This window comes from Corvus brachyrhynchos, unplaced genomic scaffold (genome assembly GCF_000691975.1).
Source record: "Corvus brachyrhynchos isolate BGI_N302 unplaced genomic scaffold, ASM69197v1 scaffold83, whole genome shotgun sequence".
Classification (NCBI taxonomy): domain Eukaryota; kingdom Metazoa; phylum Chordata; class Aves; order Passeriformes; family Corvidae; genus Corvus; species Corvus brachyrhynchos.
Window position 1 is genome coordinate 2761944 of NW_008238464.1, and position 15940 is coordinate 2777883.

At 41.7% G+C, this 15940-nt stretch overlaps 1 protein-coding gene across 4 annotated transcripts in view; it reads left to right on the plus strand.

The window, feature by feature from the left end:
* Positions 1-15940, plus strand: part of MAP4K4 (mitogen-activated protein kinase kinase kinase kinase 4) — a 167294-nt gene that overhangs the window by 109198 nt on the left and 42156 nt on the right. For all 4 annotated transcript variants that reach the window (XM_008635822.2, XM_008635819.2, XM_017737010.1 and 1 more), the window contains exons 5-12: positions 729-839; positions 3636-3726; positions 5926-6056; positions 8317-8371; positions 10724-10802; positions 12901-13076; positions 13754-13826; positions 14293-14503. In XM_008635822.2, the coding sequence (XP_008634044.1) occupies positions 729-839; positions 3636-3726; positions 5926-6056; positions 8317-8371; positions 10724-10802; positions 12901-13076; positions 13754-13826; positions 14293-14503 (927 nt within the window). The remainder of the gene's footprint in view (positions 1-728; positions 840-3635; positions 3727-5925; positions 6057-8316; positions 8372-10723; positions 10803-12900; positions 13077-13753; positions 13827-14292; positions 14504-15940) is intronic.

A 15940-nucleotide genomic window follows, 5' to 3' on the forward strand; every position in this document is an offset into this window, starting at 1 on the left:
CTATTGGATATAGATTGACAATGAGAGAAATACCACTTTATGGAAAGACAAACTAAAGGAGTTTGGTGCTTGCCTGAGCAGCTAGATAAGTGAATCACAGAGGCTTATCACACATCCTTAAGGGGGTGGCTGAACCAAGATTTGCTATAAGCAGTAGATTTGTTCTTTAAGTAACTTTTTCCCCCGATGGATAGTAACATGTTTCATAGGAACAAGACATCTGAGCACAGCAGTAAGAATATGTGGCTGTAAAAATAAAGCTGCACTTGAGAATTGTACCCATTACATTTTTCATCCCACCTCATCTACACCCTCTAGAGGACTGAAGTTCGGGGTTGAAATGGCAGGGTGCATGTTCTTCCATAAATAAATGGAAGTTAAAGGATAAGATGTATTGCAGTGATGTGATCAATTTGGTTCCTTCAGCACTGGATGTGTTCTTACTGCTAGTGCATTTTGCATAGCTGAGCAAATCCAGATTCCCAGCATTAAATTACAGTGATTAAATCAGTCCTTGAAAATGTGGTAACTAATGTGAGACATATTCCATATATGTCTGACACACGTTGAAGACGTTTGGTTGAATCCATTTTCCAGGCAGAGATGTAAAATACATTCTCTGCTTTACAAGAGCTTCCCATATCAATGCTGAAACCTGGTTATTTTTCTTTGCTAAACAGCTGAGATCTCTGTTTAATGTTGGTTGTACACTGATATTTGTTTTGCAGCTTGTTATGGAGTTTTGTGGAGCTGGCTCTATCACAGACCTTGTGAAGAACACCAAAGGGAATACTCTGAAAGAAGACTGGATAGCATATATCTCCAGAGAGATTCTCCGGGTAAGGAAAAGAGTCTGCCCCACACAGAAACAGTCTTACAGAGATGTAGCCTAGCTTGAGGTTCTGCAAGAAGCTGTTTCTGATCAATCCCATTAGCCATGTCATCACTTGGAGAGTGCGTAGGAGCAGATAGATGTCTGCTCCATGTCATTTAACTTGGTGAGAGTTGTACTGTATTGTAGCAGAAGCCTTGCAGAAAATCACAATTTCTAGTCATGAGGAGCCAGTGACCTTACCTACTGTAGAAGCTGTGAAACAGTGTCCATAAGACCTGAGGCTGAAACAGTGTTGTAGCACAGCAGCATACAGAATGGGCTTTTCTAACTATGCTTGCAGCTGCCTTTCTCTTCTCCTAATCAAGTCCATGGAGGAGGAGCTGTTGGCTCAGGCCAGCAGTCAGGACTTCTGTGCTGTGATGTGCTCTTGTCTTGTGTTGTCCCTGCAGTCTGTCTAGAGCAAGCAGCTCTGTCACATGTGGCTGTGCCCTGTGCAGTGCTTGCAGGTGGCACTGCGGAAGTTTTTTAGGAAGAGTGTTGCAGCTTACCAGTTGTTCTAAAATTGAAACTTTAACTAATTACTCTTAATATTTAATTTCCAGTTGGTACAGTTTAAGTGCTTTTTGAATTGGCATTTGTTTTGCTTCACTAAGTAAATTTGGTATGGTTTTCCTTGTGCTTCTTTGTAAAACAAATTGCCTCCTACCCATACCACTACACAGTATGTTTGTTCAATTGTTTAATCATAAATGAAGTTCTGAAGAGCTTTATGTTAAAGGAAACGAGCACTGGCTCTTGCATATAAATCAGTGCTGCTGTTGTCTGTGTTACACATTTGCTCTGCCTTGGCAGAGCAAATTTTTAAGATGAGGACGGAGGGAGACACATGGTTCTGGTCTCTTGCTCTAATTTCAAATGCTGGAGAGGAGTCCAGCCGCTGGAGTTTGACTGGCACATTTCAAGTTGTGCCAGAAGTTGTATTTCAAAGCAAATGGATAGCATGCTTTAATATGAGGAAAACTAAATTCTGCAGGACTATCTTATCCTTGATTTGAGAGCCATGTGGGCTTGGAGGTATTCCATGCTTTGTTGCATTCATCCTAGATCCTCCTTAGATAAAGCAGTCAAACACTTGCTGAGAAGAGGGAAAAATTATTTACCTCAGAAAAGAGATAAGGAAAACTGTTTTCTCATTCCAGTGAGAGATTTGCAAAAGGAACATTAATTACTGGCCATCAGGAACTGGAATATCTGGAAAAAAGGAATGCTAAACTCACATTGCTATGAGACTTTTCAAAACCTAATTCAACACAGAGTTTGTCAGAGGTGGAGGAGAGAGGTTGTGTAACGCAAAGTTAAAAGGAGCCAAAGTGCCAAAGATTGGTGTAGGTGGAGGCACAGGTGAAGGTGGACCCAGTGGATCCTTGTGTGGTTGGAAAGGTCTGGGGACTGCAGGAAAGTGGAGACGCGCCCCTCTGTCTCCTTCCAGCCCTTCACAACCCCAGATGTGTTTTTTCAGTAAGGTTAGATGGTACTCTGGAGAGAACAGACGATTATCTCTCTGGCTGGGTTGGTGTAGCAGAAGGCTTTAAAAAATATCCTGTGTGAAGCTGTGGAAAAGCCTTCATTCCTGTGACAAATAAGACCACACTTAGCATTAGCAGTCAGTGAAGGGTCTCAGGGACATCAGTGGTTCACTTGATTGGCTTGTGATGTGTGAAAGAGAAGCTGTGGCTGGTGTTTTTTTGTCACACTCATTAACTGTTTTAAAAAAGGAAAACAGCCCAATGGTTATGTAGGCAAACTGGTAAATGATCAGTTAATGAAGAACATGTGTTAGGAAATACTTCTCTACAGCAAACACTACTCTCTTAACCTCTTGCAGCTGTAAAGGTTCTATTTCTTTATTTTTCACATAACATTAAAAGACTATGAGGGCAACACGAATAGGCAGGATGATCCCACTGGAGACTACAATTTTCCAAGCAGAAAACTGAGGAGAACCCAAAATACAAGCAGTTGCTAAGAGGGTTGCCTGTTGTTCTCCCAATTACATTAGAGAGTAAAATGCAACATATGTCTTTCTCAGCCCTCCCTGCACATGGCTAATGCTTTGGGGCATGTATCCAGGTGCTGTCTCAACAAAAAGCACCGTATGCCAGGAGGTTTTGTTTCCTTTGGAAAGTATAATGCTTATGCTTTTGTTTTTTTAAACTTTTTTTTCTTTTGCATTTTTTTTCCTGAGGTACAGTTATCTGGCTTCATATTTATGAAGGCTAGAGAAGAGAACTGCAGCTTTGCAGTAGAGCATTTCTTTGTCATCTGTCCCCCCTTGCCTTCGAACATGACTGCCAGTCCGATCCCGTGCCCCCTTCTCGGTGGTGCATGTTGATGCTGCCTCCTTTCTCCTTCCACCTCCCTTCCCAATTAAAATCTGTGTGACCCTGTGCACATCAGGAGCCAGTGGCACACACCGACACTGATGTCATTTAGAATGTAATTGCTCAGACACTTTGTGGGAGCTGAACTTTGTTCACGGGACAGCTGGGAGGGGTTTGCACAGTGCAGATGTCGGGCTGTATTCAGGTACTGTGTGTGCATGACCTGAGGCCTGTGTCTCTGCTCCATCACCAAAAGCTGTGTGGGTGGTATGCTGCTACAAGTCCCATTGCACCCAGCTGCAAGAGGTCGAGACAGTGCTATGACCTTTGGGGCTGCTGGGTATGGATATTCTGTTGTTAAGCCAAGAGCCTTACTCTGAACATCCTCTCCTTCTTCACTTCTCTTTTCCTTAATGCAGGGGTTGGCACATCTTCATGCCCATCATGTGATTCACAGGGATATCAAAGGGCAAAATGTGTTGTTGACAGAGAATGCAGAAGTGAAACTTGGTAAGTAGGCACGCATGTCCGCTTCCTCATTTGTTCAGCCTTTGGTTTTATGATGTTCCCAAATTAATTTCATCCTTTAAGAGCTCTATAACATGTTTTATAGCATGAGTACTCTGTCACTAGTTCCATGTGGATTGACAGCCTGAATGTATTTTCTCCTGCTTGGAGAGGATGTAGCACAGGTTGTTGTTGAATTTTGTTAGAAGATACTGGTTTCCATGCCAGAATCAGTGCACGGATCATTTTTTCCCCCACTGAGCTGTGCGTAACTTGAGTCTGTTCTGATTCACTTTATTCTGGACTCGGGAAGTGACAGGAGTCTCTCTTGTATTTGGCTTTAATTAAAATAGCACCTGCTGTTCAGGTTCTGGACACAAAAATATGATCTGGACAGCACTCTCAAGGGAGCTGTGGCATTGAATTCAAAACACAGTTCCAGCACTGGCGTGCCTGCTGAAAATCGTGCTCATCCCTGGCCTCTTCTCTCCTGCCAAGTGGGCATACTCTTTTTTTTATTTCCTCTCTAATTTGTCTCTTTCAGTTAGTGCACATGTTAACCTTCTGTGTTTGTATCACGCTACACTCGCCACCTTTTTTTCATTAAATATAGAGCCATGCTGAAGCCCTCCCACCCCGCCCACATCCCTTCTGGTTTGCATTACACCTTCCTGCAGCACGAGGCATGGGAAGTTGTCCCGGCTGCTGGAGGAGGAAGCTCTCAGGAGAGCTTTCCTTCGTTTGGTCCAAAATGGAGCACAGTAGCTTCCAAACCATTGCTTCCACTGAGGTTGTCTACACAGTTTGTCAGTGTCACTCAGATGGTGGGTGCAGTGAAGCTGACACAGCCCTCTTAGAACAGATGCAGTTACTGGTATAGAAAGACACATAGCACTGTGGTCATGAGCAGGGCAAAATGAAGGGCAGAAAACACCTTTGTAATGTAATTGCTTTGTAATGAGTGGGCATCTCTTTTGCAGCCTGTGTGCATAAAATAGCACCTGCTGTTCAGGTTCTGGACACAAAAATATGATCTGGACAGCACTCTCAAGGGAGCTGTGGCATTGAATTCAAAACACAGTTCCAGCACTGGCGTGCCTGCTGAAAATCGTGCTCATCCCTGGCCTCTTCTCTCCTGCCAAGTGGGCATACTCTTTTTTTTTATTTCCTCTCTAATTTGTCTCTTTCAGTTAGTGCACATGTTAACCTTCTGTGTTTGTATCACGCTACACTCGCCACCTTTTTTTCATTAAATATAGAGCCATGCTGAAGCCCTCCCACCCAGCCCACATCCCTTCTGGTTTGCATTACACCTTCCTGCAGCACGAGGCATGGGAAGTTGTCCCGGCTGCTGGAGGAGGAAGCTCTCAGGAGAGCTTTCCTTCGTTTGGTCCAAAATGGAGCACAGTAGCTTCCAAACCATTGCTTCCACTGAGGTTGTCTACACAGTTTGTCAGTGTCACTCAGATGGTGGGTGCAGTGAAGCTGACACAGCCCTCTTAGAACAGATGCAGTTACTGGTATAGAAAGACACATAGCACTGTGGTCATGAGCAGGGCAAAATGAAGGGCAGAAAACACCTTTGTAATGTAATTGCTTTGTAATGAGTGGGCATCTCTTTTGCAGCCTGTGTGCATGTGTGCTCAAAGTTAGCACTTCTTGAATAATCCTCATCTTTTGCTCCCAGTGATGTTTCTGCTCTGCGCTTTTAAACCAGAGAGCAGCTCCCTGAACAAAAGATTATTTTTGCTGTCCAATTTTAGAGCAGCGAAAGTGGTGAGCTGAAGGGGACGTGTTTATGCATGCAATTTTCCCATAGCATGAGAGGTACCTTCAGGAAGTGGCTGTTTCTGTATAGGCAAAGGTGCTTGGCTTCACCACGTGGGAAGGGAATAAATAGCCCTTTCTCAGCCTCCCAGGCAGTACTTTTGCAGCTGTGCTCTCCCTTCTGTCCAGGCAGACCAGTGAGGGTTACACAGGAGAGGTGATTGTATGCTGCTGTGTCCCTTGACACTTGTGCCCAAGCACATTGTGTGTGAACCATGAGGGCTCAGTTGCCTCAGGATTAATCATCTTATTTCTCTTCAGCATGGTCCTCCCACATGGAACATCTACAGGGCTCTATTTTCAAATCACTTTGCAAAAGTAATCATTGCATAATTTTTCCCCTCTTATTTCATTTTACTCTTTTCCCACCCACAGTGGATTTTGGTGTGAGTGCTCAGCTGGACAGGACGGTTGGCAGGAGAAACACTTTTATTGGGACTCCATACTGGATGGCTCCAGAAGTTATTGCCTGTGATGAGAATCCAGATGCTACATATGATTACAGAGTAAGAGTCCTATTCAAAGAAAAAAACCCGAAACATACACTTGCAGTATAAATGTCCATGAATTACGACAGTTTTTGAGACTTCTTATGCTTTGTAGGAGTAATAACTATTTTGTGTAGTTCCATTCTTATTACCAAAGTACAGGGTATGGATACTGTCAAATTGTGACCTTTAACAGTTTCTGCTGCTTGTATTATCATAGCTTTGAGACGTAAATACAGGACTTCAGGGTGCTGTAGGTGCTTAGAGAAGGCAAAAAACAGTTTACCTGGAAATGCTTGTGTTCTCAATTGGTACGATGGTTGTACTTTAAACTGTGTTAGATTATGTCCCAGTTATTGTGGTAACCCAGAACAATACATTTTAGGTGTTGCCTTTAAATAGAACCACTATCTGGAGAGCCAGTGAAGTACAGAAAGAGCTCTTAAAACTATTCCTGATTTCAGGATACATAGACATGATTTTTTTGATAAAAATTTATCCATCGCAACATTTCTTAACAGAGATCCTTTATACATAGCTTGCTGCAAACCAAGGATTTAATTACTGCAAAATCATAATTGGCTTGATGGTATTTGCACTATCCTTAAGAATATTAGGTATATATATTTAAAGTTAAATATATCTAGTGAAAGCATACTGTAATCTTGAAAGTTCTTCTCAGCTGACTTTAATGAGAGCACAAGGAAAGAAAAAAAGTGAAAATACGCTTTTTAAGAAATCTTCACTTAGACTAATGCATTGTTCCAACTTTAACCAAGGGCAACAAGGATAGCAGACAGCCAGGGATTAAGGCCTTACAATGGTTTATAGAGCTGAATACCAGTTATATCACTTTGCTGAGAGTGATGGTGGTGTTTGCTATCAGTATGTTTGTGTGTGTCTAAATCTTTGTAAAACACCCAGATTATTTGAATTGGTGTTTTGTACATTTTGACTAAGATTGATCAGATCGATCCTATTTCTCTTGATTTAATTGCTTTTTACATTCAGCATCTCATTGTACAAAAGGTAATGTTTTATATCTTTCCAGATTGTGTTATTAGTAAGGAAGGTTTGCTATTAAATAATACAATAAAGCAGAAAAACTCCCTGCAATATTTGTTAATGCAGTAGTGATGTGAAAAATAACTCCTCTGGCCTCTGAAAACACCTGTTTATTGTTCCTGGTGGAGCCTGTGGGGTGGTGTCTCACAAACAATTAATGTTGGAAAGATTCTGTAAGACCATGAGGCTGTACAATTTAGCTTAAATGGCTGCATTTGACTAAGAGTGCCTTGCTGGGTCTGAAAACATGATCTTTAGAAATGCTTCTCTGGTTGTAGTGCATGAAGAGCTTATTTGCTCATTGGTTTTCAGTAATTTAAAAAAAATCACAGTTATCACCAGAAATGAAGACTGCTTTGCTGAAGAACAGCTCTCTTTCACAGCAGTCTCCTCCAGTGTTTTGCCCATTAAGCTGTGTCAGTCTCTGGAGTTGGTTCCTTGCCAGGACTCCTCCATCTCTTCCCTGTGTTTGATCTTCCTGGCTCTTGTTTGGTCTTTCCCGAGTCAGACGTGCTGGCCAGAGGTGGTACCTTGAGAGGCTGCCACTGAAGGACTGTTGTTTTGCAGTGTTTCAAGCAAAGCTGAGATGTTAGGGGAGGAATGTTGGCTTTGCTTTTCCTTTTGTTTCCACTCATCAGTGGAAAAGACAGAGGTGTAAATTTCGGGAATCTCTGCCTTTTTGGTGGTGCTGCTGACTAATTCACCTCTCCTTTCCGTGGTCCTGTGTTTTCCTTTTGTTCTTGCTTGTTTGTTTACATACATAAAGAACCCTTTCTTGTAGTTTTTGACAAGTCTGGCCACTTTAAATTTGAGCTGAGCTTTTGCTTTCCTATCTGCATCTCTACACACCCTGGGAATGGCCTTGTTCAGTTCTTTGTTGACAAGGGAATAATGAAAATTCTGTTGTTTCACAGGCTTAGATTTCTGGCAAATGTATTTCCCATTGTCATAATGTGAATATATTTTTATGTGTAATTAGGAGGGATTGTTTGCTCACTCAGTAAGAATATGTTCGTGTGTTCCTGCATATACCTATGTATTATATGAAAAGTAGGATTTTATCATACTGTTACAAGAAAAAAGAGGCTTATATTATTTAAATAGCCGTGGTATTTGGTTTTGGCCTCACCTACAGGGCCTCTCTAAGTAGTACTCTCTTACTGTGTGAATGGGTAAATCTACCTGCTAACATATGGTGTCTCTTTTTGTGCAGAGTGACCTTTGGTCATGCGGCATTACGGCCATAGAGATGGCAGAAGGAGCTCCCCGTAAGTGATACCTGTGCTTCTCCAGTGGGCTCGTTAAGGCTGAAATATATACTTGGGTGATGCTGGTTGCAATCTAAGCATAGTTTTGAGGTTTCTGAAAGTATCCCCATGTTATTTCTGTTCTCTTTGGTTTTGCCTGCTCTGTAAATATAAAATCCCATAAATATCTATGCTTTTGATAAAGATAGGATTGTGTTTAAACACTACAGTGCAGACTGCAGTAATTTAATTTCTATAGCAGGAATATTTGTAAGCTAATCGAGTGTCTGACTTCCTTCCTATGGGTAGTATATTGTGTTTTGGAGTTGTGTCCCACTTTGTCTATGGACTGGCCTGGAATACTGAAACCTCAGCTGGGGAGAGGGTCAGTGGGACTTTGAGGAAACAAACCTTAATGAAAAAAGCATTTGTGGCAACTGTTTCCATGCTGGCTTTCTGTCTGGATAATGCTAACATTGCTTCTCCTTTTGTTTCCGCTCATCAGTGGGTGGTGTTAATCTTCCTTAGCAGTGACATGGCTTAAGCTGTAAATCCTTCTTCAGGACAAAGCGCTGAATTTAGGTATTCTCAAGCAGGGAACATTATCAGTTAGTTTGGATTTGAGAGGAAAACCTGGAAACCAAAAATGCCAAACTTTTTAATAGGTTCTTTTCCTTTCACATAGTTCTTTCAGAATATAAAGGCAAACAGCAGATGTGTGAGGAGGACAGAAACCTTTGAAAAGAAAAAAGTTAGGCATGGTGTTTTGACTTTTAATGATAATTTTTATGAAAGTCCTTACTGATCTTACAAATACACTTACCCTCAGCTGGAGCTCTGTATTTAAAAATAAGAGCCTTAGGTACCTAAGAGCAAATTAAATTTTTTTGCACATAAAAATCTACCACCACACCACAGCCCAGCTTGAAATGTCTTTGAAATTATCATGTTGAAATAAAGTATTGGTATTTCCCAACTAAAAATTGGTCATTTCATTGTAGCTGCTGCCTGATTTTGTTGTTGTTATTGACTTTAATGTAAGATTTAAAAAACAAATCGCAATGGTCATGTGTTGATTCATGTTTTAGGAGGTCTGATGGTTTGGGGTTATTTTCTTTTTTCCTTCTTAATTGCACGTTTGCATGAATGTCCATGTGATACCTGCTCCCAGGACACCTCAGCCAGCACTCTATTAAATGAACTACCTCCTTTTTCCATATCTTTCTGTTCAGTGCATTGGGTTGCCTGTATGGCTTTCTATTAAAAGCTGTGTCTGTGGGCTTTCTAAGCCTAGAATTGGACAATAATATTTTGTTCATTTCTAAACCAAAGCAAAGTTTGACCCCTCTTTGTGTAAAAGCACAAGAGTGGCATTTAAGAAGTAAGCAAAGATCCTCTGTAAGTGCTGAACAGCTCTTGTCCTCTGGTATGTGGGCTCTACCTCCTCCTCCAGTGGCAGCTGAAGAGTCCATCTCTACATTTGGTGGTCTGCAGGGATCCACAGGCATCCAAGGGCTTCTTTGCCGAGATTGTGGCCCCTTATTTTTGAAGCCAGAATTCTCTTCACATCAGTCTGTTTCTCCTGAATTTCTGTTGTGTGGTACATGTCACCTCATCCTGCAGTGATCACTCAGGCTGACACTGAGGGTGTAAGAGGTCAAACACAGGAAGATGGTTAAAACATTGCTCCTAGAGACTTTTCTTGGGCTGCCCCTGTCCCTGCTCCCTTGTTTCCCTGTGTTGGCTCTGCCGTGTTGCTTTGCTATGGAACAGGAGGAAAAGCTGTCAGACATTGATCCTGGACTCCCGCTAAATGTCCTCTGAGACAAACAGGACTTCTTTGGACAAAAGTTATGGGTTTGCATTTCAATTCTGCAGGCAATCCTTTTTTGTTATACAGACCCTCCCACGCTTCAAAACTGTCATGCCTTGAAGTAAAGAAAATATCCAGGTCTAGAGAGCAAAAATGAAGCATCTTCCATAGTGGGAGAGAAGGGCAGGTAGAGGGAAGATTGTAACTCTCATTCTTCCCTTCCACCATCATAATCACCTCCCAATATTTTATTGACCAGAAAGTAAGTTAGATGACTTGGGGCTGGAGGAGGGCCATACTCAGATGTTCCCATCTTGGTTGATTCTGGAGGTTAATCCATGCTTCGATCTCTTTCTCTTTTTGGGCTGCCACTGGCACACTTAGCTATGCAATTGTTGTCATTTTGGGCTAATTCTGTTAAGCTGTGTTGCTGTCTGCACCTGCTGCATGTATTTTTGGGGTAGTGGGAATGGTTGTGGAAGCTGAAGTCATGGCATTGACAGAGAGCAACTAAATCAGTGTCTGTATGTCTCTGTTTGGTTTTGTTTTCTTCCCTTTAGCGCTTTGTGACATGCACCCCATGAGGGCTCTCTTTCTGATACCCAGGAACCCTCCCCCACGGTTAAAATCCAAGAAATGGTATGTATGTCTTGCTTCTAGCCTTTTGTGACATGAAGTCTTCTTGTATCACATACAGTTTTGTTAACCCTTCCATAGAACTGTAAAGCAATTTAAGTTAGAAAAATCTCCGTTATCTTTTATGCCTCTGAATCAAGGCATGACATAAAATGCATGTATTATTTAGTTTTTTGTCCCAGAGAAATTCCATCTCAAATTGTGTGAAGATAAATACCCAGGGGTTTTTTTTGATAGAGTAGCATCTGTATTAGGGTGACAAATGGATCCATATTTTAAAAAATAGACTGCTGCAGCACTCTTAATATGCAGTATGTTTTCTCAGATGTATCATAACACAGAAACAGAACAGTACTGTAGTGTTCTAGTTGCTAAATAGAAAGGAGCTATTAAAACTAATGAAGGCTTTTACTATAATTATTGTAAATGGTTGGAATTGAGTGCTTGCTTCTTGCCAGCTGAGAAGAATCCATTAGTATCAGAGGATTTCCTCCCAGTTATTGGTTACAACTGGCACATATGAAGCAAAAATACTCCCTAGAAAGAGGTTTCTTATAGATTGAATGTGATCATGGGATGCTGTGATCCTGTCAAAATAATCAAGTGATTTGACTGTGTATTCAATGTCAACATAACATAAACTTGGCTTGCTTGCTGGGCTTGGTCTCTACCTGGATTGACTTATTTAGGCACTTGTACTGTCAAGGCATCACTCTCTCTTACTTGCCTTCTGCATATATTAAGGGAATAGAGATGCACATATGCCATTTGCATTAGCCTTTCATTAACCTTTTTATGTGAAATAATAACATTCAAGGTGTGAGGAATGAAAAATCTGAACAAACAAGTTATTTATGTTGGATTCAGCCTTTTTTATTACAGTAGGGAAGTAAACTGATGGATAGAAATAATTGTTTTTGTGCTTAACCATGTGGTGAGGATATTTGCTCTCCAAGCACTGGAGCAGGTTGAAAGCAGCTACCAAATAAAAAGCAACTCTGGTCAAAGGCAGTGCTGCTGTGACTCAACTGTTTTGATAGTGTGCTCAGTGGCAGGTTACGAGAAGATAGGCCAAATGATGACAGAGTTGTAGAATCATCACAGAATGGCTTGGATTGGAAGGGACCTTAAAGATCATCTAGTTCCAAACCCTGCCACGGACAGGGATGCCACCCACTAATTCAGGTAGCTCAGAAACCCATCCAGCCTGGCCAGGGATGGGGCATCCACAACTTCTCTGGGCAACCTGTTCCAGTGCCTCACTGCAGTTTTGAGTACTTCCACTATTGGCATTTTGCAAGGTGACTTGTTTGGTCACTTCTTTCTGGATAGGTCCTCTTTCAAGAGCTCAAATGAAGTGCAAATTTTGGAAGGTGGTGCTGCAGCTTAGCTAACTCCCATACCCTGTCACTTTATTCTGTGTGCAGGAGGGGTTTAGTTTAGTTCATGCCATTAAATTGTGTCAGGGAGAATTTGACCCAAAGTACCTGTGTTGAACAGACAGCACTGACCAACACCTGCCTATTGTTCTATAAGAATTTTTGTGTGTGACTCTTAAGGTAAAAAATAAAATAATCTTAAATTCTGGCAGATCTAACTCTGTGAGCCCAGGTGCATGCAAAAGCAGTGTGGTGCTGCTTGTGTCAGGAGAATGGCAGACACAGTTCTCCTGGCTTTGGGTATGGCTGTCTGTAGCGCGGGTAGGTGGAGGCACACCAGAGCTGCCCGGCCTCTGCTCCAAGCAGGCTGGATTCTATCCAGCTCTGATCCAGAATCAGCAGAGCTGGGTTTACGTGATTCACCTCACTAATAGATCCTGACTTTCAGGGCAATTATGCCTCTGAAAGAGGGCACATTACTGTGAGTCTGTGCCTGAGTGCTGCAAGTATGTTCATGTCACCCTGTGTCCCTCCAGCCCGGTGCTCAGCTGGAACATACTCAGATCTCATCAGGAGGTACACCTGCAGGTAGCACTTGAACTGTCCTCTGGGACATGATGCTCTTGAGGAAAGGAATTTGAGGAAGAACAGAAAAAATGTTTCAGCTGAGTTTTACCTGTCACCTTCTGCTTTGTTTTGTTTTTTCCTTCCTGCTTTCTCAGGTCGAAAAAGTTTTTCAGCTTTATAGAAGGTTGTCTAGTGAAGAATTACATGCAGCGACCTTCTACAGAGCAACTGTTGAAACATCCCTTTATACGTGACCAGCCAAATGAAAGGCAAGTCCGAATCCAGCTTAAGGACCATATAGACAGGACCAGGAAGAAGAGAGGAGAGAAAGGTATGCAGCTTCTAAAAATCAAGTCTTTGCAACTTGTCAAAAATGCGTATTTTCGTCCTGCTTTGCATTCTTAATACCCACCCCAAGAGAAGCTCCTATAGCCCAAATCCTTAAAAAGTTCTTTTTTAATTCCTAATTTGACTGTCAGAAAGCTTTTTGTTCTGTCCTTTACAGAGAAGGTATCAGTTTCAAGTGCTGTATTTTCTGATACATTAAGTTTACTTACTTCTTGGCCTCTGCCTCTTCCATACAAGCATTAAACAGTATTTAGGAGGATATTGGCATATATGCCTTTCCCTTCTTAAGTCTGTGATTGGTTCATTTCCTGGGCTGATGCCATAAATCAGACTCACAGGAAATAACCCATCACAAGAGCTGTGAAGCAAATGTTTTGGGCAGCCTTTTCTCCTTATTCAGGTGGTGCTGAAGTTCTCCCGGTGTCTTGTCTTACATATAAAACCTGGTGTTGTTCAGGGAATTTGCTGGAAGTCTTCTGCAAAGCACTGTGCCACTTTACAAGTCAGGGAAGATGAGCTGATTTATACAGAATGAGTTCTAGGGTCTGTGATAGATCTTCTCACCGAAGGGAGCAGGAGCTGGTTTACTGAGGTGCTACTGCAACTCCCCACTGCCCTAAAATTAAAGTACTATCCAAGCCTTTGTTTCTTTCCTGTTAGATGAGACGGAGTATGAATATAGTGGAAGTGAGGAAGAAGAGGAGGAAGTGCCTGAACAAGAAGGAGAGCCAAGGTAATAATTGCTTTTGGGATGGCTTTGGGCAATCCATGCCAAGTAAGTCTAAAGGTCTGTGATTATAAATCAGCATGCTAAATTTCTGTCTCTTATTAAGTGAATGCTCAAGCCACACAAACTACCCAAAGGGTTTGAATACCTATGCTATGACTGCTAAAGGTTTGAAAGCTCTCCTTCCTATGACTTAGAGCCAACAAAATCTGGATGGAGGGAGATTTATGGCAAATATGATTGATCAGGGTCTCCACAATGTTAGCATTCGTCCTTATTTTGCTTGGCCTCATTTCACGCCTTCCACTGAGAGCGTGTATTTGACATACATTCAGTGTCCTTGCTCCAAAAGAAATGAGATTAAACTTTAACATCATGATATAATTTATTAATGTTCCCCTGCTTTGGCAAAGGTATTTAATGGCCCATCAGGCTTTATCATACAGAAGGCTTTAGCTTCCTCTTGTTGCAGTTCTATTGTCAATGTGCCTGGAGAATCAACCCTCCGACGTGATTTCCTGAGACTGCAGCAGGAAAACAAGGAACGGTCCGAGGCCCTTCGGAGACAGCAGCTGCTGCAGGAGCAGCAGCTCCGTGAGCAGGAGGAGTACAAGAGGCAGCTGCTGGCAGAGAGGCAAAAACGCATCGAGCAGCAGAAGGAGCAGAGGAGGCGGCTAGAAGAGGTAGAAACAGGAGACTGGAGTTTGGGGGACAGAAGTCCCTCTCCCCCTTTTGTTTCCCATTCCTGTGCCCGTTTAAAAAGAGTTCCCTGTAGCCCCAGGATATCTCAGGAAAGAAAACATCATGTGAAAATCCACCTGCAAACGTAGAGCAAAGCACTTAAATCCCTGCCCGGCTACTCGAATATGTCTTCCAAAGTGTTTGAATATCCAGCAGCTTCTATGAAGACAATATAGAGCTGGGTTTTGGAAGGTGTTTTTTAGGAGAGAGGCTTTGTCTTGGTCTCTGTCTAGGCTTTAGGTAGCTGTAGAGAAGAGGAGACATAAATTATTCCCAGATAGATTTTTCTCTCAAGAGTACTTTTTGGGAAGGCCATAATATTTTTCAGATTTCCCTTTAAATGTTTCTCAAACATCTGTGTTTGGCACTCATTCGTGGTAGATAGAAGCCTGTATTTTAATGTATTACTCTCTCATGCATAGGTAGCTTAATGACTAAAAGCCACCTAGATCATAAAATAATAGAATGATTTGGATTGGAAGGGGCTTTTAAAGGTAGATCTATAAATATGTTTTATAAATCAGTGTTAACATTATAATTCTGCAGAAATTGCAAATATGTAGATCATACTTTGTGATAGAGTAAGTATGCCATTTCTATACTTTGCTGGAAGGTAAAAGAAAGTAAATGTACATGGACAATATTGTTCTGTCATACTTTTCACCTCCTAAGATCTCGTGTGCATTTATATATATGTAGATGGAATATGCAGCGTGAGCTTCAGAGGTAGGAAGATTTCAAAACAGCTCTTCAGGCCAGAGCTGGGTATGACACAGAGTTGAAATGAAACCAATCCTTGTTCTTCAGGAAATGCAGGGTCAAATTCCAGTTGTCCTTAAATGACCTCTTGCTTGAGTCTGTTTCAACTGTCCACATAGGAATGATGGAAAAACTACACCCAGTCTGGTTTTCCAAATCCTGGTAATGTTTAATGAGGATGCAACCAGGACCAAATGTTGATTTGCATCCTGTGATGTGTTTGCATAACAGGTAATACAAAGTTCCAAATACCCTTCCAGGTCACATTATGCTCCTTATCCCTCTTTTCCAAAGTGCAAATGAGTTTAGTGTTGCTATAAGGAGGGATTGGTAGCTAAGATTCAGCCACACATGAATCCATGAGGAGGAATGAGGGGAAGGCGTATAAACTCCATTTCTCTTCTGTTTCTTCCCCACCCTTCAGAGAATGCCAAGATAAACACTGTAGCACTTCCAACTGTTTTAGACTGTTTGTGGGGGGAGTAAGTAATAAAAAAAGATACTAGGAAAATATGAAAATAAAATACTGATATTGTCAAAGGTGGGCAAAAGTTGAGATACTACTTAGCCTCTCAAATTTTTCTTAGTACGCAAGTCAATGATTTTTTTTAAATGCCCCT